This window comes from Anguilla anguilla, chromosome 13 (genome assembly GCF_013347855.1).
Source record: "Anguilla anguilla isolate fAngAng1 chromosome 13, fAngAng1.pri, whole genome shotgun sequence".
In the NCBI taxonomy this organism is placed as follows: domain Eukaryota; kingdom Metazoa; phylum Chordata; class Actinopteri; order Anguilliformes; family Anguillidae; genus Anguilla; species Anguilla anguilla.
In genome coordinates this window covers 3359508-3384636 of record NC_049213.1, presented here as the reverse complement: position 1 = coordinate 3384636, position 25129 = coordinate 3359508, and the positions used below count along the sequence as shown (strand labels likewise).

Below are 25129 nucleotides of genomic sequence, written 5' to 3'. Positions count from 1 at the left end.
GAACCAGGGTTTTCACGCCTGCGTGCTACAGGGTTAGCGTTGCCATATTTAGAGTTTGTCAAAACCGGACAACACGCACAGCTGGAAGCGTCATCGTGAATGAGGTTGGGTTGAGCTGTGGGACCTGGTCTCTAACGTGAATCCTCCCGCCGTAAGGCCTGTGTGCAGGGCCTCCCTGTTCAGTTTCCAGACTGGTCCAGGGACCTTCGCGTCTTTGTTGCAGTTTGCTTGCACACCACCACCCAACAAAGTATTCCCACAACGCGAAAAACAGTATAAAAACGGAAACTTCTCCCGAGACGTCAGCAGAAGATGCAGCGTAAGCACAAACTGCCGTAATCACACTAGTTTTACGCTATGTCAGGCGATGTCCAGCGTGGGAGGTGCTGAATTCACCATCTGAATTTCCCCCGCGACAGCTGATCGATGCGGCAGAAGCGGAGGGCGTCGGGAAAGGCGGCGGAAGGGGATTGATTGTCGCAAATAAAACTCCAATTAGACAAACGAAGAGCCGCGGAGCGCCGGTGGGGTGACTGCCCCCGGAGCAGAGATTATTCCCTCCGGGAAACCCGCGTGCCAAGTCTCAGCGGTCTGTCTCCTCGTGCTTCCATCAAGCGCTTGTATAATTAGCGAGTGAGCAAACATTTAGGTGTGCGCTTTGGCAACAGGGCCATCTACCGAGACGATTATTGATCCGATCCATCCTAACGATGAAAATGTTGTCCATCGGTGGTGAACCGATGGCCAGTTTTTGCAAACGGCTGACCCCTCCCATTGACCGGTCGTGGGTGCACAGCGTTCCTTCTGTGACAACTCTTTGAAAGGTGTCTTGTCCAATCACCGTTTGTAGCGTTTCTAACCATATGCGCATACAGTAGCTTTAGCTCCGTTTCAGCAGGCTTAAATGCTTTTTGCGCATAGACAGCCAAATTAAGTTAAACATTATTAATGTTTCGAACGCTATGAGACAGCGCGAGTTCTCTCTCGGCTCTCCTGCTCTCTTCTCTTCTCCCCAGTAATAACATTTCCCCCGGATCTCGTTCTCCCCCACGCCCCGAAATCAGATTCCCTTTATATTAAATTCTCTCCACATCATACATATGTATACAGGATCTGACTGGGAAAGTCACTCCATCATCCGATCCGAATCAAGCCCTTCATATTTTCCCTGTCGCTAAAAACAGAAACTGCGGCGATAGGAAAACTGAAATATAAAAATTGTGCACATCGCAGTGAAAGCTTTATTTCATGATTAGTTGTGAAAGGTTGCAATTTTAATACTTTTGTGTTTGGAATAACATATGGATCACTTCAATGAACCTGTCAACCGTGAGCTGTGCGCGGGACCACTGCGAAGTAATTATCGGTTTGATTTAAAACACAAACACACAGCACAAACACCGCATAGGCCTACTGCGCAGACTGAGGAAGAGGCAATCTGATGTACTGCATTTCAAAAGGATTAAGTTTTGGGCGAATTATACGACTGAAAAAAGCAGACAATATCCCCTTTGGTCGATTATTTGTATTCGGTATTTGTGTCATAGGCCTACATTTTTTATTAGAAACACTGACATAGACATAGCACTTTTCTGGAAGGAAAATCAATGGCTCCCAGAATAAAACGGTTTCCCCTGTAATTAGCGTTTCACTGCACGTCTTTTAAGGAAACCCTTTGAAAGCAAAATGTTGAGTGCTAAGTTAACTGCGAAACAGCTCATTTTGTTCTTCTGACGGAGTTTGGTGAACGCTGGGTATGGCCTATTTCCATTCGGAGGCTTTCCTAAAACACAAAATAATTGCAGTCCTACTGGCATTAAAGACGAGAACACAATTCGGAAACACAATTCGTTTGGTCGGTAGGTAAATTCATTTATTTTTAATTATCAGTGCACTGTAGTATCAATTAAGTAAATGAATAGTGTGTGATGATACCATTCACAGACATATTAAAACAATATAGGCTCCAGACAAACCGAAACACTTATCGATATATAGATAACACCGAGGTAAGACATACACCAAGTGGTTACAGTTTATTTCAGTTTGATATTAGGTAGCATATGCATTGTCTGAAAAACTATACCATCGAAACGCATAGGCTTCTACACAGTAAAACATTCATTGTTACTTCGACTCTTACAGGGTACATAATTACGGTCCCTGTTAAAGTTGAATTAACACAGGAATTGTAGCTGTTTCCCCCGCATAAACGAGCTGAAAGGCACCAGAGGCAATTACACGAAACCGGTAAAAATGAAAATAAGCATGGCAGGCATTGCAGTCACATTCTAAATATTTAAAATGCAAAAACAAATTGATTCAACAAACGGTTTTGTTCTCATTGCCCCACTATTCGACTTCGCGGGGACACAGACAGTCAATCGCATAGGCCGGGGGATGTCCCAAGATCGTAAAGTAAAAATATTTGCTGCTGCACTCCGGTAAAAGTGGAAATTCGCCAAGCTGTCAATCTCGATGAGCAATTTACATTAACATTTACGTACAGACGAAACCAGGAGGTCGTTTATGCAGGAGGCGGTTATGTTGGGCGTTTGTACTTATACAATTATGAACGAGTCTAATAGTATCTAATCTAGAGCCCTGGGTGTTCAACAGGGGGTCCTTGAAGGTACTGCAGGGGGTCCCTGGCTAGACTTGATGAGCAATCGCTAAAAATAGATTTGAGAGAATATTTAAAAATATAATCCCCTTTTTGTAAATTAATATAACCCCTTGTTGTGTAATTTATGATGGGGGTGCAATGCGGGTGCATTTGAGCCTGGGTTAGGGGTCTCTCTATCAGAAACGGTTGAAAACCCCTAAACTGCTAAACACACTGCACATCGTGGCATATAGGCTCGTAAAATATACTTATTTAACTATATTTTGAATGAACAAGGAACTTGGGAAACCTGTGTAATTACAAGTTTTGAAAAAGGACCTTTATGGATTCACGAATAAGCTCTCCAGGTTTTGTGGCTGATATTCCAAAATTTTTAATTTAATTGTAAATCCCTTCATGTGGGTTCTGACATTACGCAAGTAGCTCTGGCAGCGCTATTCTATATACTGTCGGTTGATTTCATTTATTCATTTTTATGTCTCGTTAAACAGTACTAGGCAGAGCGAGCATGCAGCAATTGTGTCAACAGGGCATTTTAACTGCACACAGCCAGTCTCCAACTGTGGTCTGCACTTTGGCCAGATATATAAATTAGTTGCTTAGAAGGTGTAGTGGCTAGATTGAATCTGTCTCAAGTATCCTGAAGCTGTGATCTAAGTAAATGAGCACGGCTCCACGGTGAAATGCATTCTCAAATGTGTTTTCCAGAAGGGCGTAGAGATCTGCCTGAGCCTGCCAACAAAAAATAAATAAATAAATAAAAAAGAAGACATTGGAGCACTTGGATTCCAGGCACTAAAGTCATGATTGATTGATATACTGTCTGGGTTATGTGCCTGAGAAACCTAAATGACAGTCTGGAGTCCATGGGCTGGGGGCTTGTTCGGGCAGAGAGGCCAGTCCACTGAACGCCCAGCTCTGCTTACCGCACAGTGTGAGAAAGAGTCTGTTGTTAAATTCTTTTTTATTTTTTATTATGACCCCCTCAAACAGAGAGAGTGGCCCTTGCCTCCTGGGAGAAAGGGAGAGAGAGAGAGAGAGAGAGAGAGACGTGACTGACATTGGAAATGTTATCCTGTATTTGGGGAAACACTCAGGGTTGCTGTCTTAGCAATGTACATCTCCACGCAAAGTAACCAGCTATCTCTACTTCCCTGCTGGTCTGCTGCCACCATTTTGGGGTCTGGTTGAACGCCAGTCTGGTAAAAACTAGTTTTGCTGACACTGTACTGAGCAGCGGATACTGTGCTACATGTATCCGTTAAAATGGATGTGCTTGAGCTCAAGATTCCAGCATGTCATTTCAATACACTTCAGTTTTATTTGTACGAAGGGCATTGTCACAAAGCAGCTTTACAGAACAGCTTTGAACCTAATTCCTCTGTGATTAACCCTAATCTTACCCTTCACAGATCACCACTAAACAGAGTTGTGAATGTTTAAATCAATATTTACATGAGTCTGGTATGTTATACAATGGTCTGGTATTGGTTAAGGCTCTGTTCCAGTGTGTGGATGGGCCTCAGGTTCTGGTATCTGTTAAGGCTCTGTTCCAGTGTGTGGATGGGCCCCATGGTCTGGTATCTGTTAAGGCTCTGTTCCAGTGTGTGGATGGGCCCCATGGTCTGGTATCTGTTAAGGCTCTGTTCCAGGGTGTAGATGGGCCCAATAGTCTGGTATCTGTTAAGGCTCTGCTCCAGTGTGTAGATGGGCCCCATGGTCTGGTATCTGTTAAGGCTCTGTTCCAGTGTGTTAATGGGCCCCATGGTCTGGTATCTGTTAAGGCTCTGTTCCAGGGCAGTTGGATGCCAGCCTGTTGAGCTGCACTCCTCTTACTCATGTCTGTGCGAGCCTGACTTGCGAGCTGCAGTGCGATGAGGGGCATCTGGTGACATCACACGCTTGTTTGCCCTCTCCCAAATACCAAGCGGAGGTCGCAGCGATGGGTACAGGCGAAGGAAACGCGACTGGGCTAGAAAAGGGGGACGACAGAATGACAGAAAAGAAAAGGAGAGAGTAGGGGAGAGTGGGGCAAAACCTAACGCCAGGTAAAATGTAGCCCAAACTTTTTAGATGGATGCATTGACCTTGAACGACCTATTTCAGGTTAAACACGCAAAATTACCATCTCTATGTCTCCAACGAATGGCGGGAGAGTTAAATAAATATGATTAATCTCTCTCCAGTAATATTTTCATAATGTGAAGCCCGTTAGTTATCTCCCCGCTCTCCTGCACCCGAGCCCTTATTTAATCTCTGCTGGAGCTGGGTTAACACGGGACCCTGTGCTGTAAATGAATCTGGCGTTGCGCTGACTCGGGGATGTGACAGGCATGCCGGGAGTCTGTAATGACCCTGAAGCGGTACGGGTGTGGAGAGCAGCCCAGTGTGCCCGTAGACCCCCGGCAGGGCAGGTGGCTGTGGGAGTGGGGAGCTCAGTGTGCCTGTAGACCCCCGGCAGGGCAGGTGGCTGTGGGGGTGGGCAGCTCAGTGTGCCTGTAGACCCCCAGCAGGGCCAGTGGCTGTGGGGAGCCCAGTGTGCCCGTAGACGTCTGGCAGGGCAGGTGGGGAGCTCAGTGTGCCCGTAGACCCCGGCAGGGCAGGTGGCTGTGGGGGTGGGGAAATTGGAGTGCCTGTAGACCCCCAGCAGGGCCAGTGGCAGTGGGGAGCTCAGTGTGCTCGTAGACCCCGGCAGGGCAGGTGGCTGTGGGGGTGGGGAGCTCAGTGTGCCTGTAGACCCCCAACAGGGCCAGTGGCTGTGGGGAGCTCAGTGTGCTCGTAGACCCCGGCAGGGCAGGTGGCTGTGGGGGTGGGGAAATTGGAGTGCCTGTAGACCCCCAGCAGGGCCAGTGGCTGTGGGGAGCTCAGTGTGTCTGTAGACCCCGGCAGGGCAGGTGGCTGTGGCGAGCTCGGCGTGCCCGTAGACGTCTGGCAGGGCGGGAGGCTGCGGTCGGCCGTACAGCAGGCCTGGCTGGTGTGGCTGTGGGCACACGCGTGAGGCTGCGGGCCTGGCTGGTGTGGCTCTGGGCACACGCGTGAGGCTGCGGGCCTGGCTGGTGTGGCTGTGGGCACACGCGTGGGGCTGCAGGTGCCACGCTGTTTCACTCCCCCTGGAAACTCGCAGCAACACGCTTTTTTAACCTGCCGTCCGTTCCGAGCTCAGCAGGTCCAATCATGCATACGGCGCATACACAACGATGGCTTTATTTGTGCCTTGTTTTTTCATTTTAGATGCCAGCAGTGCTTTTCCTCACAGTGAAATTTTATTTTTCCCCCAACCCTTCATACAGTCATTCATCAATGCATAGTAATTCATTAGTTCCTTTTTTTTAAATCAATGCGTTTGCAATTATTTCACCTCAGTCATTTCAGCTTAATATTCAACCCAGGGGCATGTAGCTGACTGACCACTGGAATTGGCAGATAAATTAATGGTGGAATGCATTAACAGTTTTATTGATTAATACCAGAATAAATGGAAGAATGAATTTGTAATTGGTTTCAGTGATTGATGAATGTGTATGTGAGTAGTTGTGGCACACAGCTGTCCATGCAACTTACTCAGCAAGACTCTGGCTCAGCAGCAGGATAGCCGAACTGTGTGTGTCTGTGTGTGTGTGTGCGTGTGTGTATGCACGTGTGTGTGGGTATGCGTGTTGGTGTGTGTGTGTGTGCATGTGTGTGTGTGGGTATGTGTATGTGTGAGTGTATGTGTTTGTGTGTGTGTGTGTGTGTGTATGCACGTGTGTGTGGGTATGTGTGTTGGTATGTCTATGTTAGTGTGTATGTGTGTGGGCATGTAACACACAGGGGCTGGATTAAGTGTACCACACCTGTGAATAACACACAGGGGCTGGATTAAGTGTACCACACCTGTAAATAACATACAGGGGCTGGATTAATCTGCTTCAGAGTGTTCCTGAGGGGGTACTGAGGCTCAGTGAATCTGCTTCAGAGTGCTCCTGGGGGGGTACTGAGGCTCAGTGAATCTGCTCCAGAGTGCTCCTGGGGGGGTACTGAGGCTCAGTGATTCTGCTTCAGAGTGCTCCTGGGGGGTTACTGAGGCTCAGTGATTCTGCTTCAGAGTGCTCCTGGGGGGGTACTGAGGCTCAGTGATTCTGCTTCAGAGTGCTCCTGGGGGGTTACTGAGGCTCAGTGAATCTGCTTCAGAGTGCTCCTGTGGGGTTAGGCTCCTCCCCACACACAGGCTGGGGAACTGCTCTCTGATAAATGTCCTGCTTAGCACTGTTTGACAAGCTATTTTTTTTCCTAAATTATGAAACACGTTTTTATATTGTGAGTGTAATTTACTTGAAGACTTCGGGGGCAATTAAAAGTGCCTTATTGTGTTCCATTCCATTGCTGTCAGTGAAAAATGGAAGGCTGTTTCTTGTAATGTTTGAGTATGAATGTACATGACGGTCGGCAAAGAATTTCAGGAGAGAAGCAGATAAGTCGTTATTTCTCATCTGTGTCCTATAAGTGTATGTCTGATGTTGCTGTAATTGTGTGTCGTGTAATCCCCTGTGGTATCGGCCATTTTAGATGGCATGACACAAAAATAAAAAATGAATTCATTCTTTCCTTCATTATAAATAGCAATGCCCAGAGATGGAGAAACTACTTTGATAGCATAGCTGTACAAAGTACTAATTGTGTTACACTGAAAGTAGTTGAAATACAGCCAAGCTATCCTAAAGAGAAATGTTGTTTGTAAATGCAAGTTCACAGGTGAAAAGATTTTTTTTTCTGTTGAGTATGTGCAAAGCATTTGCTTAAATAGCACCATGGCTGTTTCCCAAACATGACACAAGTTAGCAATGCTTTCTTTTTGCACACAGGGAGAACCCCTATACAGCTCAGTGGAGAGAACCCCTTATACAGCTCAGTGGGGAGAACCACTATACAGCTCAGTGGGGAGAACCCCTATACAGCTCAGTGGGGAGAACCCCTATACAGCTCAGTGAGGAAAACCCCTATACAGCTCAGTGGGGAGAACCCCTATACAGCTCAGAGAGGAGAACCCCTATACAGCTCAGTGGGGAGAACACCTATACAGCTCAGTGGGGAGAACCCCTATACAGCTCAGCAGGGAGAACCACTATACAGCTCAGTGGAGATAACCCATATACAGCTCAGTGAGGAGAACCCCTATACAGCTCAGCAGGGAGAACCCCTTATACAGCTCAGTGGGGAGAACCCCTATACAGCTCAGTGGGGAGAACCCCTATACAGCTCAGTGGGGAGAACCCCTATACAGCTCAGTGGGGAGAACCACTATACAACTCAGTGAGGAGAACCCCTATACAGCTCAGTGAGGAGAACCCCTATACAGCTCAGTGAGGAGAACCCCTATACAGCTCAGTGAGGAGAACCCCTATACAGCTCAGTGAGGAGAACCCCTATACAGCTCAGTGGGGAGAACCCCTATACAGCTCAGTGAGGAGAACCCCTATACAGCTCAGTGGGGAGAACCCCTATACAGCTCAGTGGGGAGAACCCCTATACAGCTCAGTGAGGATAGCCAGCAATGTGGAGCGGAGTGCTTCCCACCAATCAGGATTGGAGGAAAAAGAGAGAGAGGAGGCGCCATTTGGTCAATGGGGTGTGGAGAAAAATATTTTATGGCCAGAAGTAGTTGGTAGTTTCTGTTGTTAACTACACCTCAAAGTGACTAAAAAGCCATTAACTGCTACAACGGCTACACACATTTGAATTTAGTTGAACTACCAGCAAACTGCTGGAAAATGCAATTAAAGTACAAGTTTAACTACATGTAGTTAAACTACTCCCCAACACAGGTGATACCACGGATTATACAGACCTAACCAATGCTCAGTTCCCACTTTTTCATTTTCTTAGCTACGGGACGTTCCTCTTCATAACGGGGGTTTTCAGGGACGTGTGACAGTACTGATCCTCCATTGTCTGTACTTAACATACATTTAACATACATGTGGCCTCGATAATATAGCCTGAGTTTTGTGTGATGCAGTTCATATTTTAGGCCTTCTGTGGTTCTGCTTTGCTGTGTGCCTGTAATTGGATAACGTTAAGAGATTATGGCTGAGAAGTTAGACTCCCACCAGGGAAAGGTTTTTTAAAAAAGAAGTGAGGGCTAAGGGCAATGTTGCGCATTTTTGTTCCTTGCCTGCTCACTCCATTTTGAAGATTAAATAAAAGTAAAGGAGTATCAATGTGTAACGCTTTTCTGTTTTTCAACATCGCCACGAACCCCCAAGTCCTCCAAGAGAAAAGGAGCAGTTCAGAAATAAGGGTCACAGTCAAGGCCTTTGATGAATTTTCAGAGGATTCGTCACATAGTACTACTTCCATATCAACAGCTGGTGGATAGCGCTGTCCACGTTTGGAATGCAGAGCTGGCTGTCTGTGGAATCTGTGGTGATGCTGTGATTGTATTGTTCTCTCAGTAGCAATTCTGATGGGTTTTGTGCCTGTTTCCTCAGGTACAAGGACTTGAGAAGCAGGTGGCCAAATCTCTGGACTACCTAGACCTGGGTCCCGCGGGGTCCGTGGTGAAGCCCCTTCCGTACGACATGCGGGGAGTCGGGGGAGGGGCGGCGGACGGGGTCAAGCCCCCTTACCCAAACTCCCGGATATTCTCCAGCATGGACCACACCCCTCTGAAGTCCAAGCCCCCCAGCTACAGCTTCCTGAACCCCTACGACTGGGCTCGGAACCAGTCCCTCCTGCTGGACCAGACCGGGTACCGCTCCAAGCGCAAGCCCTCGCTGAAGACAGCCCTGAAGACCAAGAAGATCTTCGGCTGGGGGGACTTCTACGTCAACATCAAGACGGTCAAGTTCAGCCTGCTGGTGACCGGCAAGATCGTGGACCACATCAACGGCACCTTCACCGTCTACTTCCGCCACAACTCGTCCAGCCTGGGCAATGTGTCCGTCAGCATCGTGCCGCCCTCCAAGGTGGTGGAGTTTGAGGTGTTCCAGCAGCACCAGCTGCCCCCGGAGATCCAGCAGCTCCATCAGCAGCGCCAGTCCACCACCGACCCCAAGGAAGTCAAAGCCTTCAACTGCCGGGTGGAGTACGAGAAGACCAACCGGGAGAAGAAGCCCAAGCCCTGCCTGTACAACCCCTCACAGACGTGCTTCTCGGAGCACACGCAGACCCACGCCGCCTGGCTCTGCGCCAAGCCCTTCAAGGTCATCTGCATCTTCATCTCCTTCTATAGCTTCGACTACAAGCTGGTGCAGAAGGTGTGCCCGGACTACAACTTCCAGAATGACCACCCTTACTTTGGATGAGCGAGAGGGCGGAGAGGCAGGAGGATGAAGGAGGGGCTTTTTCAAAATGGGGCTATGCGGAGTCTGGCTTTTACCCCCCCCCCCCCCACTCTCCTCTCCTTGAAACTAAATCTGGGGGTCGAAAATGAGAGAGGTCCACAACGGGAGACGACATCGCTCAGCTGTTCTCACACACGACTGAAGGATCTGTTTCGGTTTTATTTGGGTATTTTCTCTGTACATTCACACAAAAAAGCAAACATTTATGCTTTTTAGAATTTATTTCATTAATATTGTCGATTTTAATTCTGTTTGAGCTTCGGGTTTATTTAGAAGAAGCGGACAAAAGTGAGAAACAAAGTTTGTTATTTAACTATAGTCTCTGATACCAGAGTATTTGTAAAAATGCATTTGAGTTGTGTCATTTCATGTCTGCCATTAGACCGAAAAGCGAAGGAAGCGCTTTGTCTGCCCCGATTGGCTGGTACCTAAGCACCAACGCAGGATGTGGGAACAGTAATTACAGCCTACAGCTGGAGAGGTTGTGCTGCTACTGTTTTCAATACGTGTGGAAAACATTAAAGACATAATATGCATATGAAAATTCATGTTAAAATATAACAAAGTATTAGTGTCAGGTCTTGTTGTAATGCAGCCGGCTACCGTGGACACAGGGAATTAAATGATGTATAAAGATAACATGACTGTTGATTGAATCCAGGCTTGTGTTTCATTTGAAATGACTAGCCGCCATTTTCCTTTCCCCGAGAGAGAGCCCTGAGAAATAAAGAATAAATGGATGCGAGGCGAGCGGAGAGTGTGGCATGGGCAGTAACGAGGCTGCTGGGATGAAGCCGAGGACAGTAATGAGCTGTCTGGCACTCAGAGGAAGTGATCGCTCATATAACTTGTAATAGTTCTTTTCTGATCGCGCCTCCTGTAAAATAAAATATGAAAGAGTAAAATGTCTTTATTTTTTATCAAATAGTCTGTCTGTGATTCAGCTTGACTGCGCAAAGCAGCCCTTCAGATAGTTTAATTAACATCACAGATATTTCTTTGCATATCTTGTCCTTTTTTTCTGCATATTGTTCAAAAATGTGTATGGATACTTATTGGAAAAAAAACTGTGTGTACTATGTAACAATAAACCATCATATAAGGCTGAGTAAAATATTTCCATTAACAGGGGACGACCCATTAATACACGCCATGTTGGAGTGTGCACTCCGTGTCGAACCAGTGTCCATCATGGTGAGCTATGAGAAGAACATGGGGATCCACCCATTCTGGTCTCTATAACACAGCTTCATACCTGATAGAATATCACACACAATATCACAAAATGTTCTTCCCTTCTCTTTTTCCTTCCTACCTTTTCTCTTTGCTGTAAGAAAAATAATTTTTTTAAATTCTCACTCTCATTGTAAGTGTGATGCAGGGAGTTTGGGGATGTTTTATTAAATAACATCGTCAATGCTAATTAAATCTTCCTTTTTACTTGCTGGATATTCTATTATGTTCCTGATGAATGGACCCCATATTGTGAGCCCTTTCAGTTCCCCAGAGTGCCAAAAGACACCACAACATTTCTCTCAACCAGAACACCTTTAATTCTCATCATAACTTTTTGCAGCACAGATATAGTATCAGTAGCCATTGTAGCATGCATATATTACATACATATATATATATATATATATATATATATATAATACAGATGGGTGACAAATTAAAGGAAAAACCAATATAAAGTGTCTTAGTAAGATGTTGGGCAACCATGAGCCACTAGAGAGCTTCAAAGCACCTTGGCATAGATTCTGCAAGCCTCTGGGGCTCTACTGGAGGGATGGAACACCATTCTTCCTAAAGATATTGCCTCATTTGGTCTTTTGATGGTGTTGGAAAGTGCTGTTGAACATGTTGGTCCAAAATCTCCCATAGCTGTTCAATTGGGATGAGATCTGGTGATTGCAAAGGCCATAGCATACGATTCACGTCATGCCAGGAAAATGCCCCCCACAGCATTGCAGAGTCACTGGACCCCCTCACTGTAGGGGTTAAGCATTCAGGCCTGTACCGTTCTCCTGGTGTACGCCACACATGCACTCGCCCACTTGTCGTGAATATGGTGAAGGATGACTCATCTGACCATATCACTTTTTTTCTACATCTCTGTAGATCGGTACCTATGGTTTTTGCACCTCTGAACTCTCAAATGTGCATTCATCTTTGTAATGAGGGGTTTATGAACTGCAACCCTACTATAATATCCCTCTCTATGTAGTAGTCAATGGACTGTTCTTTCTGACACAGTCTGATCACGTCCTGCATTTACATTCTCAGTCACCTGAGAAAGAGTTGCTCTTCTGTTTTTCTTTACATATCGCACTAATCACAAGCATCACAGTCATCGAATGTGCACTTTTGACCACTATTTCCGACCCTATTTACTGATGTCTTCCTTATAGATCTAAATGCAGATGTCACATTAGTCACTGTTCCTGTTTAAACACGAGCCAGTTGAGCAGCCTTTGTGACTCAAACTCCTGCCATCCGTGCCCAAAAATGAACCCTCTATGAAAGTCACTAGGATCTTTTCCTGTTGTTATCTTGATCTAAAATGGAGGTCAACTGGCCCAGCTCAGCATTGTTACACATGCCACAGAGCATGATAGGATGTTAATTGCATAATTGAGTCATTACATTACATTACATTTATTTGGCAGACACTTTTATCCAAAGCAACGTACAAAACGTGCATTTTATGGTCATGGACAACTACAAAACACAGGTTCAATAAGATACAATACTTATTTTGTACAGCTATTTCTAGCCAAGAACACAGTTTAGTTCACATAGTGAACACTATTCTGACCTAACCTCTGCAAAGCCGACAAGGCAGAAGAACAAGCTACAGTATTTGTATATACAGAATTTGGGAAGGTTGTAGATGAGTCGGGCAGCGGCATTTTGAATCATCTGTAGTGGCTGTAGTGGCACAAGCTGGCAGGCTTGCAAGAAGAGAGTTGCAGTAATCAAGACGGGAGGTCACCGTATCCTGGACGAGCAGCTGGGTAGAGTGTGTAGTCAGGTATGGTAGAATCCTTCTGATGTTGTACAGAAGGAATCTGCAGGACCGTGATGTTGCCTTGATGTGCTCCTTGAGGTCCAGTTAGTCATCCAGGACCACCCCCAGGCTCTTTGTAGAGTGAGAGGCAGTCACTGTGGTGCCATCAACCATGATTCAGAGCTCACGTAGAAAGGAGGTCTTGTATGGGAAGAAGAGCAGCTCAGTTTTGTTGAGGTTGAGCTTCAGGTGATGGCTGGCCATCCAGGTAGAGATGTCAGCCAGGCAGGAAGATATCTTATCATCGAACTGTGAGGCCGAGGGGGGGAAGAGGAAGGAAGAGTTGCGTGTCATCTGCATAGCAATGATAGGAGAAGCCGTGTGAATTAATAACTGAACCAAGAGATTTGGTGTATATGGAGAACAGCAGAGGACCCAGTACAGATCCCTGCAGTACTCCAGTTACAAGGGAATGAGAAGCAGAGGCAGACCCCATCCAGGTGACCTGGTAGGACCTATCTGCCAGATAGGAAGCAAACTAAGACAGGGCAGTCCCAGCGATGCCCATCCCAGCCAAGGTGGAGAGGAGTATTTTATGGTTGACCATAAAAAGCTCCAGACAGGTCAAGGAGGATCAGGACAGAGGAAAGGCGTGAGGCTCTTGCAGTGGCGAGTGCCTCCACCACAGCCAGGAGCGCAGTCTCTGCCCAGAGTGCCCAGATCGGAAGCCAGACTGGTGAGGGTCTAGCAGGTTGTTCTGATGGAGAAAAGAGGTTAGTTGTTTAAGCACTGCTCGCTCAAGGGTTTTGTACAGAAAAGGTAGAAGCAATATGGGTCAATAATTCATTACATCAGAGGGGTCTGAGGTGGGTTTCTTGAGGAGTGGGGTAACGCGAGCCATCTTAAAATCAGAGGGAACATGACCAGAGGCAAGAGAGGCATTAACAATGGAGAACAGATAGGGAAGGATCTAGCTGGAAATGGATTGGAGGACTGTAGATGGGATGGGGTTAAGTGGACAGGTGGTTGCACGATGAGAAGTGATGAGTTGTAATACATTGGAGTCCTCCAGCATCTCAAAGGAGGTCAGTGTGGCTGTGGGTTTGTCCCGGGGGTTGGGGGGCTTACTGGATGGGCAAAGGAGTTCCGGATTGTAGCCACCTTTCCTTCAAAGGTGGCCAGAAAGTCATCTGTGGAAAGGGAAGAGGGAGATGGGGGTATGGGTGTCATGCAGTACACCCGTATGGAAGCATCTGCATTCGTCACGTTTCTCCACTCATTTATTCGGGAGAGAGAGACAGAGTTTTAAAACTCCATTTTATCCATCATCAGTTCAAAACAAAATTCAAATAGCTTACTTTTTCAGCCCCCTGGTTTTTTACCAGCGAGCTCCATAATATTTGGGACAAAGATTTATTTGGCTCAGTACTTTTAGATTTTTGATTTGTAATGAAATAAAAGAAAAGTGGAGAAAACACTTGAGCATTGATCAAGGCTGCCTGAGGCAGAGAGGTTCTGGCCACACACCGGCTCGTAGACAGCAGTCTGGAAGCCTTCTTCTCCCCAGGGCTAGCTATTCTCCTTGTGCATTGTGAGCCCAATAAATCTGTATTATTTTTTCAGCACATAAATGTTTTCCCAACTTTTGTTTATTTGGTCTACTTTTTTTGGGGAACGCTTGTCTTTATTCCACTTCCTACACTTTGCAATCATACTAATCACATGTGGTTAAAGCACATTCTCAGCTTTTATTTTATTTATAGTGTTTTTATACACTTTGGGTTTCACCATATAGATATCATGCCACTTTTTATACATAGTCCCCCATTTTAGGGCACTATAATTACATTACATTACAGGCATTTGGCAGACGCTCTTATCCAGAGCGACATACAACAAAGTGTATAACCATAACCAGGAACATGTATGACGAAAACCCTAGAGAGAAGTACCGGTCCAAGTGCAGGGAACTTTAGGAAATATTAGTGCTATGTAAATTAAAGTAGTCAGGTTTAGTACTTTGTCACATATGCTTTGCATGCAATGACTACTTGAAGTCTGTGACCCACAGGCATTATCAGGTGCTGAGTATCTTCTCTGGTGATGTTCTGCCAGGCCTGTACTGCAGCCGTCTTCAGCTCCTGCTTGTTACAGGGGCTAGTTGCCTTAAGTTTTCTCCTCAGCATATGAATAGTGTGTTCAATTGGATTCAAATCAGGTGAATGGCTAAGCCAGTTATGAATTTTCCTGTTTTTGTCTTTAAAAAACTGCTTTGTTGCTTTAGCAGTATGTTTGGGATCATTGTCTTGCAGTAGGATGAATTGTCATCCAATGAGTGTGGAGGCATTTGCTTGAAATTGAGATTCTGTACACTTCAGAATTCATTCTGCTGCTGCTGCTATCAGCATTTACATCATCAATGAAGACTAGTGAGCCAGTACCTCTGGCAGCCAAACATGCCAAAACCACCACCACCATCCTCCACAGATGAATGGTTATGCTTTGGTTCCTGGGAAGTTCCTTTTGGCTTCTAGACTTTGCTCTTTTTATCACTCAGAACTCTAAGGCTTTCCAGGACTCTGCAGGCTCTTTTTGGTACTTTTCAACAAACAGCAACCTGAAACCCATCCTGTTTTGTGGCTAACTAGTGGTTTGCATCTGGCAGTACAGTCACTGACACATCCACACCTGCCTCCTGAAGAGTGTTTCTGACATGTCTGACAGTTGTTTGGGGTTTTTTCTTAATTATGGTGAGAATTCTTCGGTCATCAATTGTATATGTCTTCCCTGGCCCACCGGACCTCTTGTGATTACTGAGCTCACCAGTGCTCTATTTCCTCTGAATGGTGTTCCAAACAGCTGATTTTGGAAAACCTTTTTTTCATATTTCTTATACTGGCCTTATACTGGCTTCCTTGACTTTCATTGGCAGAACTCTGGTCGTCATGTTGACAAACGCCAATTACAGACTCCAAAGGCAATCAAAAGCCGAGAATCGAGACTAGATACTGAAAGCTCTTTTATACATGCACTAAGGAAGTAATTGAACACATCTGACTAATCAAAAACACCCGTGAAGTCATTCGTCCCAAACATTATGGTGCCCTGAAATATATATTATATATAAAAAGTGCTGTAATTTCTACATGGTGAAGCCAAAATTCATAAAATTGCCCTTTAATAAAAGCTGAGAGTATGCACTTTAACCATGTGTGAATTCTTTAATTACAAATTTAGAATTGTGGCATACAGAGCTAAATCAAGAAAAAAATATGTCTTTGTCCCAAATATTATCGACCTCACTGTACATATTATAAGCCTTTTTATTTGCCAGTTACAAACAACCTTTTTGTCTTTGCTGAATGTAGGATCTAAAATGTATCTGATTGGAGATTAAGTCTTTAATAAATTATACCAAATTGTATGTAGTGAGATCAGCTATTTTTGTTGACGAATTTCAATATTATGATGTGTATTATGTATAACATGTATTATGAAAACTTTTGTAGGCATTAGAAACATACAAGATACTGAGTATGATCACAAAAAGTCGATATGGGACATATTACTTATTTCAATTTCCTCATAGCAAGGACGTATACACACGACAACAGTAAAGTTCAAAGAGACAGTTTCATGTTATAGAATTTTGGCAACAGTTCCATATACATGAAGTCAGCATTATTTCATTGTCTTTATAGGCGGGATTTTAACTTGAACGGCAGTTAGGCGTACCTTTCATGCTCTTCCCTCACAGTCAATGAATTAGATAATTAGTTGATACAATGCACATATCATGGAAAAATAAAGACACACATTAGGAACTATAGAGAACGGATAAGCGGTAAAGCATATCTGACCTTGATAGTAACTACTCTGTAATCTCTGACCAGGCATAAATGAATAAGCAGTACGCATACAAAATAGGAACATTTTTCTAAAGCCTAATTCAGGACAACCCAACAAAGAACTACAACTCCCTCTATCACGTTGGGCAAGGAAATTGTACGCATGCGCTAATCCGGATGTACATAGAGGTTTTCCTCGTTGAGAAGATTGAGAAACAGCGTGGGACTCCTCTGTAACCAGCCGTCTCGGAACACCAGAAGAAATGCTGTCATTGACATTAAAACAACTTGCACGTGTGAGTGCCAGGACACAAGTTTGATCTAGTTTTGTTGTCTGTGTATGCATGCATGTTATTTTGTTGTAGCAGTGCAGTTGCTAGCTAGCTAGACTACGCACGGATCTTGCGAATATGAGGTTCTTCCAAATCGATAATTATCCAAATGGTAAATTATTGCTATGGAAATGTCAAAAAGTGCTATTCCCCCTTGCTAGCTAATTCAAAGGGTTTTGGTTTTGACAACGGCAGCTTGCTTCCTAGCTCCTTTTTTCCGATATCTGATTTATTTGGTCTCTGTCTTGGCAGGACATATAGCTTGTTTGGAGCTTTACGAAAGCATGGCAAATTAGCTTACTGTACTTAGCAACGTATGAATTATTGTTCAGTGGATGTCATTTGTGACGGGAGTGACTGAAATAATGTTCAGGCTGTTGCTAACTGGCTAACACGATCTTTCGGCCTTCGGTCGGGAGTGTTCTTGTAATGGATTTGACCGCACATAAAACTTTTATGCTTCGCTTGCTTCTCGCTATAAGACCTCACTCGGGACTTTCTCCCCTGCTTTATCAGACTGGGATTTTAATTAATTAACTAATGTAATACCGAGCAGCTGGTTAGCTCGCTGACATGTTCGCCAACTTGACTTCAGTACTGAGTTGATTGCAAGTTGATGTGCTTTGCCAGGCGTTAGTAGTTTTCAAAGCCACGCTGGAGCAGGTTAGCCTTAAATAACCTGCTCCTGGGAGCTCAGACGCACTATTCATTTCCAAGAAACTACTTCGTACTCAAACTATTTCGTTACACTGGTCCTTATGCATTTATGTGCGCGTTATGTGCAAAGGCTAACAAGCCATATAAAAGTTTGCTCACACACACAGACACACTAAGTAGGTAGACAGCCAACCTGCATAAGCTAGTGAGGCTACTGTTCAGATGATGCAACTGCTCGGGGTCTCTTTCATCATGTGTGTGTCCCCGTGTGTGTGTGTGTGTGTGTGTGTATGTGTGTCCGCTGAAGCATCATGAAGATGAAACCATGCTACAGCATAGGTGCTCGCATTTCTGTGTATAGTCGACCTACGTTGATATGCCCACATTTTGTTGCTGTATAATTTCACGACGATGGTTTGCTTACAAAACATGGGTGAGGCCGTGAACATTTACAATAGGCTGGACAGAAACGTGCACGATAGCTAGCGACGTGGTAGTCATTAAGGGTCCTAGGTGAATCCAAATGTTGTATGAAAGATGTTTATCGCAAGGCCTTGAGTGTGATTGCCCTGCCTCATCTGCTTTATTTGGATATTTTAACAACGCTTGGTTCCTTTTAACTTGGAAATTTGTCACAACATTAGGCCCCTTAAGTTGGCGTAGTATTTAATTGTAGTAGACTAAATATTGTGCAAAATACGACAAAGTTCAAATTCAGAAGTGCCAGAATGTTATGTTATAAACTGGTAGACTCATTTGCTTTGTAGTTCCATGCGGAAACCACTTAATGAAGTTCGTTACAGATGTGTCCGTAATCTACTGCGAGCTGCGCGAGATGCTGGGGTTAAGGTGGTGAAAGTGGTGAAGTCACAGCTTCTCCAAGTCTGCATCTTTGAAACAAGGGTGGACTGAAAACATTGTTTCCCTGTATATCACGCGTTTTTTCTTTGGTGTCCTACCGTGATTTCATCCAGATGAAGGCAAGGTGCCCGGGGACATCTGACACTTTGCGGAGAAACAATTAATTTCTTACAGTGGGAGGGAAATATTTGCCAAATTAATGTGGCTAATGTAGGAAAAATCCTAAATGGGGTTCACAAATGTTTGCCATGCAGACACTTTACTAAGTTTGTAGGCTATTGGTGGGTGAGAAGGCCTACTCTAAGTTATCTGTGCATTAGCTTCTGCTCTTGGGCTGTACAGTGATTTCAGAAGTGCTGTGTTGATTGTACCAGTGAGCTGCTAAGGCAAACGAATTCATTCATTGGCAGATGGTGTTGTCTGAACTACTTCACATGGTAATGTGGACTGGATGCAACTGTCTTGAATGAGACTTTCTGCAATCACTCTCTGCCTAGCAATATAATTTAACAGTAGGCGTATGCCCCAGTACCTATTTGAGCTCATGGTAGTATTTTTTTGGTTCCGTGTCAGAAAGGTTTGGTGCTCAATTGGGTCTAAATGAATGAGTTTGTGGAAAAAATTGTAAATCTGGGTAAACATTCCCGAGTGGCTAGAAATTCTCCATCCACTGGCCACTCTGGATGGCTCTCAGGGGTTTAAAAGTTTGTTTTCTTCTTTCCTTCCCATCACGCATTAGGCATTCTCTGCAGTTTTACTCCGTATTTTATGTTTTTTTCCGGCCATCTGAGGTCAATCGCAGTTGCACTAGTGAGTGCCTGCACGTTGCTAGTCAGTTTCTCACATGCTGGGAATTTTGGACGATTTACCTCGGCGATCAGGTTTCGCAGGTTTTCGTGATCAGCGGGAGGCTGCCAGTCGGCGGGGAAAAACAAAAAGCCTCGTCGTGGTGCGGCGAAGATTAGCCGGTCCGACCCGTAGCGCGGTAGCACAGAAGCCGCGCTAAAACGAGAGACGCGGAAGACGTGAGAAATGGAAGATGGGGATATTTATTGAGCTGTTGTGAGAATCAGAGTTCATATTTGACCGTGACTTGACTTGGCGGCATGACGGCCACCCCCTGTCCAAGCCCAGACCTCTGCCGCAACAAGCAACAGAGGCCCGAAGAGCGGACAGAACTTTGCTTGCAGGGTTCGGAGAAACAGTCAGCGGTTTTTGTTTGGGTTTTATCCACCCTAATAAAATAACTGTTAAATTCGCGGAGGGTAGCTCAGTCTCATTCCTGGAATGGTGCTGGCGTACTCAGAGGTGAATCCGATGTCATCCAGATTTCAAAGCTCGTGGAGGCGCGTGTGCCCAGACTCCTCCCACTTTGCAGACCCCGCCCTCGGAACGAAATAAAACGCAGATGGCGATGAGTTACAGCCTGAATGTGCTTTAATCTAAAGTGCTAACAGCTGAGATATCGTGGCAGTTTAGATTAAAGCAGTATCTGAGTGTTCCTGTGCTTAACTTGGTATTTGCTCAAGTATTGAATTAGTTCAAGATGGCAAACAGTATTCCTTGCTGACATAAGGGGAACAGGGATAAATCCATAGCCTTCTCTGCAGTCCCTAATTACAGAAATGTGATTAGACCTCATGCGCGCGCACAAGACTCCTTTCATGGTAATCAGCCAATCAGATTTAAAAACACGTGAGCGGTGTTTGTGAAGTGATGCAATGGTGCACCAGTGAAACCTGTAGTAAGTCTGTGTTTCATATCGGTGTGGAGCTGATAGATAGATCAGAAAATGACCTCCACGGCTTAACACAAGCTTTACTCTATGACTTAACACCAGCTTTAATCCATGACTTAACATCAGCTGTACTCCATGACTTAACACCAGCTTTAATCCATGACTTAACATCAGCTGTACTCCATGACTTAACACCAGCTTTAATCCATGATTTAACACCAGCTTTACTCCATGACTTAACACCAGCTGTACTCCATGACTTAACACCAGCTTTAATCCATGACTTAACACCAGCTTTACTCCATGACTTAACACCAGCTTTAATCCATGACTTGACACCAGCTGTACTCCATGACTTAACACCAGCTGTACTCCATGACTTAACACCAGCTCTACTCCATGACTTAACACCAGCTTTACTCTGTGACTCATTGCCAGCTTCAGCTCCTGAACACTGACTAGGCAGCTTTGATTGCAGACTGGAGCTTCAACCGAAAATTGTTTATCATTTTTTCCTGACCATAGGACCTTTCTCAGTTCTCAGATTGTCCTTCAGTGTAGCTGTCCTTGGCTGTGGGAACGTACCCTTTACCCAGGCCATAGATCATCAGTCAGCCGCTACAGTCAGTCCTTGTTATTGTATAGCGCTGAGCTAATGAGCCAGTCGTTACACAGTGTGTCAGTCAGCCTGGTGACTGCACCAGCCTGCAGGTAGCAGTTAGCGAACAGCGTTAGCCATTCCGGGAGGGATTTAAATATAGATCTGAATTATAGGGGACAGGTGTTGAATAAGAGGCTAAAAAAAAAGGTAACTTTGCATTTGGGCATTTAGCAGACACCCTTAGCCAGGGAGACGTTCCCAACGTGCGGTCCTTTTACACAGCGTTTACTGGAGCGGTTTGGGACGAGGACTTCGCCCCCGGGCGCCGACCACAGCACCCCACCTGGGAATCGAGTCTCCCCCCTCCTGAGTTACGGGCCCCGGTTCCTCCCCATTATACTGCCCTGCCGCCCGGCACTTTGGAGCTCTGATTTAGAGGCCGCACTCAAGCGTTCGCTATTACCGCTAGCCCCAGAGCTACGGGCTGGGCCGGCCGTCTGCCAAGCCGCCAGGTTGCAAATAACCGGCCAGCCGGTTCAGACGGGTTCCGATCGGCGCGGTCTGCTCTGGCCTCCGCCCCTGCGCCCCCCCCCCCCTCCCCCCAATGTCATTATCTGCACACTCTCAGAAGAGCTGCAGTCACATGGTCACCACACAATTAACCTGTTACCATTTGCTTAATGTGCCCCCTAGAAGTTCCAAAGCTCAGACCTGCACGCGGCCAATCAGCTGTGAGACCCGGTTTAGCTCAGAACTGCACTCAGCCAATCAGCTGACAGACTCATGTTCACACCCCCCCACCAACCCCCACTCTTCTACTTTATGAGGTAAAGACAGGCAACAGGACAAGGACTATCCACTGAACTCTTATACTCTCTGTCTGTTTTTTCCCTCTCTCTCTCTCTCTTGCTGTCTTTCCCTGTCTCCCTCTCTCCTGCTCTCTTTCTCTCTCTGTTTCTCTTTTTCCTGTCTGTGTTTGTTTCTCTGTCTCAGACACACACTCACACGCATTGACCAACTGTAATGTATCCTCAGTAATACTGTAAATATTAACACCGATGGTCATAACATCTGGTTATGGCCTCTAATGGAGTTTGCTCCAGTATTAACAGTAATAAGTTATCTCTCATGACCTTGTCTTGCGAGACTAAACTCTGACTGCACTGCTGATTAATTTGAAGCATGTGTGAAGTTTCCCCCGCTCACAGATCACATTGGACTGCTTATCTGCCCGGCCTGTCTGTAGCTGAGCGATAGATCAGTTTAGAGGGGACTTTGGCATTTTTACGAGCTTCCAAACGGCCATTCAGGGTCAAGCTCAATCAGGAACATACTACTGATAATCCTGGTGGCCTCAATGGTGCTGCTGTGTCCACGGCAGGACGACTTAATGGGGGTTTTGTTGCTTTTGTGTAACCGGAGAATGTGATTAGGCACTGGACTTCTGTTCAAATCGTATCTTATGGTAATAATAGTGTACAGTCAGCCCGTTTGAAAACTGTTAGCGGTTGCGCAGTTAGCCTAATAATCAAATGAGGGACACTGTCCAATTTTTGAGGGTGTGGAGGTACTGTTTGAAGTCCTCATTTCTCAAAGCTGGCATGTTTAAAACATGATCCGTTGGCAATAAAGTTTCCATTTGTGTATCTGCCTGCTGGGCTATGCTGTTAATCGCTGGTTTTAGTCATGTGACCCTGTGCTAGTGTCTGTGCAAACTGTGGCTGCTAGCCTCACAGCTCAGTTGTCGATTGGCTGTTCTTCAGGGTGGTATGGTTACAGTCAGCTGTCGAATGGCTGTTCTTCAGGGTGGTATGGTTACAGTCAGCTGTCGAATGGCTGTTGTTCAGGGAGGTATGGTTACAGTCAGCTGTTGATTGGCTGTTGTTCAGGGAGGCAGAATTACAGTCAGCTGTTGATTGGCTGTTGTTCAGGGAGGTATGGTTACAGTCAGCTGTTGATTGGCTGTTGTTCAGGGAGGCAGAATTACAGTCAGCTGTTGATTGGCTGTTGTTCAGGGAGGTATGGTTACAGTCAGCTGTTGATTGGCTGTTGTTCAGGGAGGCAGAATTACAGTCAGCTGTTGATTGGCTGTCGTTCAGGGAGGCAGAATTACAGAATTGCAGTCAGCTGTTGATTGTCTGTTCTTCAGGGAGGTATGGTTGCAGTCAGCTGTTGATTGGCTTTTGCTAAGTGAGGCAGGGCTATAGTCAGCTGTTGATTGGCCGTTGTTCAGGGAGGCAGGGTTACAGTTGGCTGCGTTGTCCCTGTCTGAGTTTGACTGGTTCGGTCTGTCGGGCAATCTGCATGCGACAGGTGCATGTGAAGTTCCGTCTGCCGCGGGGGGGGAGGGGGGATGTGACAGCACAGTCTTCAGTGGGCAGCTCATGCTTTTCTGGGCTCTCTGGAATTGGTGGGTCTACAACATCAATGGCAGTTTAAAAAAAAAAAAATGCTGATTCCACTTTTTCCACGTATTTCATTTTTTTTTTTTTTTTTTTTTTTACTGCTTTTCACAAATAAAGGAATTAAGTGATTAGCTCAATTAAACTGGAGTTGCTTTCTCCAGAAGCACCAGCTGACTGTGATTAGATCCCGCCTCCTGCCTCTTCTCACTGTACTCAAGCCAGCCGTCAATCATACCGTCTCTATGGCAATTGATTAATGACATTGTGTGACATGACTTGGCGTGAAGTATTGGAACAAAATATTTGATGCCTGAATCTGTTTTGAAATGGCTGTTCTGCTCCAAAACTGAAATTGGCCCAATTTTAAGGTCAGTTCCGCACAATCTCTTGAGCCCAATCAAGATATGCTGCGAAAGATTGCCCAAAAAAAAGGGTAATGATGTGTAACCACCTGGGTTTCTGATGTGGCCAGACCGGGGGCTAGGCTAAGGGCACATAAAAAACGCCAGACTTCTGCATTAAACCAATCAAAGCACTTCAGTTGCTGTTCTATTTTTTTACCCAGCATCCCTGTTTGTGGCAAAAGCAGCGAGGCGCGTAGTTGGCCAGGTCGTTTGCACAGAGCCCGGCGGTGTCAGGTGTCTGGCTCGCCTCCGATGAAGCCGCCTCTGCTTTCAGACGAATACGTGCGTGCCGTGGAAAGATACGAAGAGTGTGTCTGTGAAAGATTTTGTGTGGGTGTATCTGTGTGGGTGTATCTGTGAAAGATTTTGTGTGGGGGTATCTGTGAAAGATGTTGTGTGTGTGTATCTGTGAAAGATGTTGTGTGGGTGTATCTGTGAAAGATTTTGTGCGGGTGTATCTGTGAAAGATTGTGTGGTCATTTAACAGCCTTGACCAGAACAAGAGCATTTATTTTATCCACCTCCACGAAATGTGATCAAACCACATTCGGGCAAAATGAACGACTGAAGCACACTTCGCTATTCTGAATTCAAATCCCTAAAATTATACAATTATACAAAAACATTATTAGTTGCTTTTCTGTCCTCCGCTCAAAGTAAATGGACAGGTGTGGCAAGGGATGTCCTATATGTAATTAGAATAAACTAGAAGTTTCTACATTGCATGTGTTTTCAAACCACCGAAGTGTTCACAGAACAATAGAAAAAGAAACGCTGTGGTATATTCATAAGGTAAATGTGTTATCTAGTAGAGTCTAAGTTTCAGAACTTATTGCACAGAGCAAAGGTCGATACCCATTCAAGGCCATATTACCGGTTTGAAATGGTTCTTTTTTTCTTTTTTTTTTTCCTTTTTGATCTTTGGACCGTGTTTTCACCGACCTGGCGCTGGAAACATTATTAATAACGAGGAGAGATTTTTTTACTTGATTTACTGATTTTTGTGTTAACCCAGGGGCGTTGCGTAAGTCCCACTAGAAGAGTGCCAGGCCTGTAGAAACCGCACTGGCAGGAATCCACCGTTAAAAATAGAAGGCCCAATAACCGCTGAAGATTCCCATTAAAAATGTAAGAGCTTACTCTTACTTAGGGTTTCATAATCGGCGCAGGCATATTTAACTGTACTTCGGGGATGTAAATGTGCTTGTTTCCTTTTTTTCTGTGTTTACATTATCGCTTTTATCATTGTTATAATGATTTTTTTTTAATGGGATCTTACCTAGTACTCGCACTACCTGCTGTGAGAAAAAAAATAATGCATCAGC

General features: G+C 45.2%; 2 protein-coding genes across 5 annotated transcripts in view; both read left to right on the top strand.

Moving 5' to 3' along the window:
• Positions 1–11388, top strand: part of LOC118210798 (neurexophilin-4) — a 98894-nt gene extending 87506 nt beyond the window's left edge. For 3 of the 4 annotated variants that reach the window (XM_035387239.1, XM_035387240.1, XM_035387238.1), the window contains exon 3: positions 9094–11388. In XM_035387239.1, the coding sequence (XP_035243130.1) occupies positions 9094–9909 (816 nt within the window). In that variant the 3' untranslated portion in view covers positions 9910–11388. Of the gene's footprint in view, positions 1–1734; positions 1860–9093 lie in introns of those variants that run through there. The other variant, XM_035387241.1, reaches the window with a different exon arrangement.
• Positions 11389–16948: 5560 nt separating this feature from the next.
• The window catches only part of shmt2 (serine hydroxymethyltransferase 2 (mitochondrial)), a 41266-nt gene continuing 33085 nt past the window's right edge, over positions 16949–25129 (top strand). Inside the window, exon 1 of the mRNA XM_035388539.1 lies at positions 16949–17102. Coding sequence (XP_035244430.1) covers positions 17070–17102 — 33 coding nt within the window. The 5' untranslated portion in view covers positions 16949–17069. The remainder of the gene's footprint in view (positions 17103–25129) is intronic.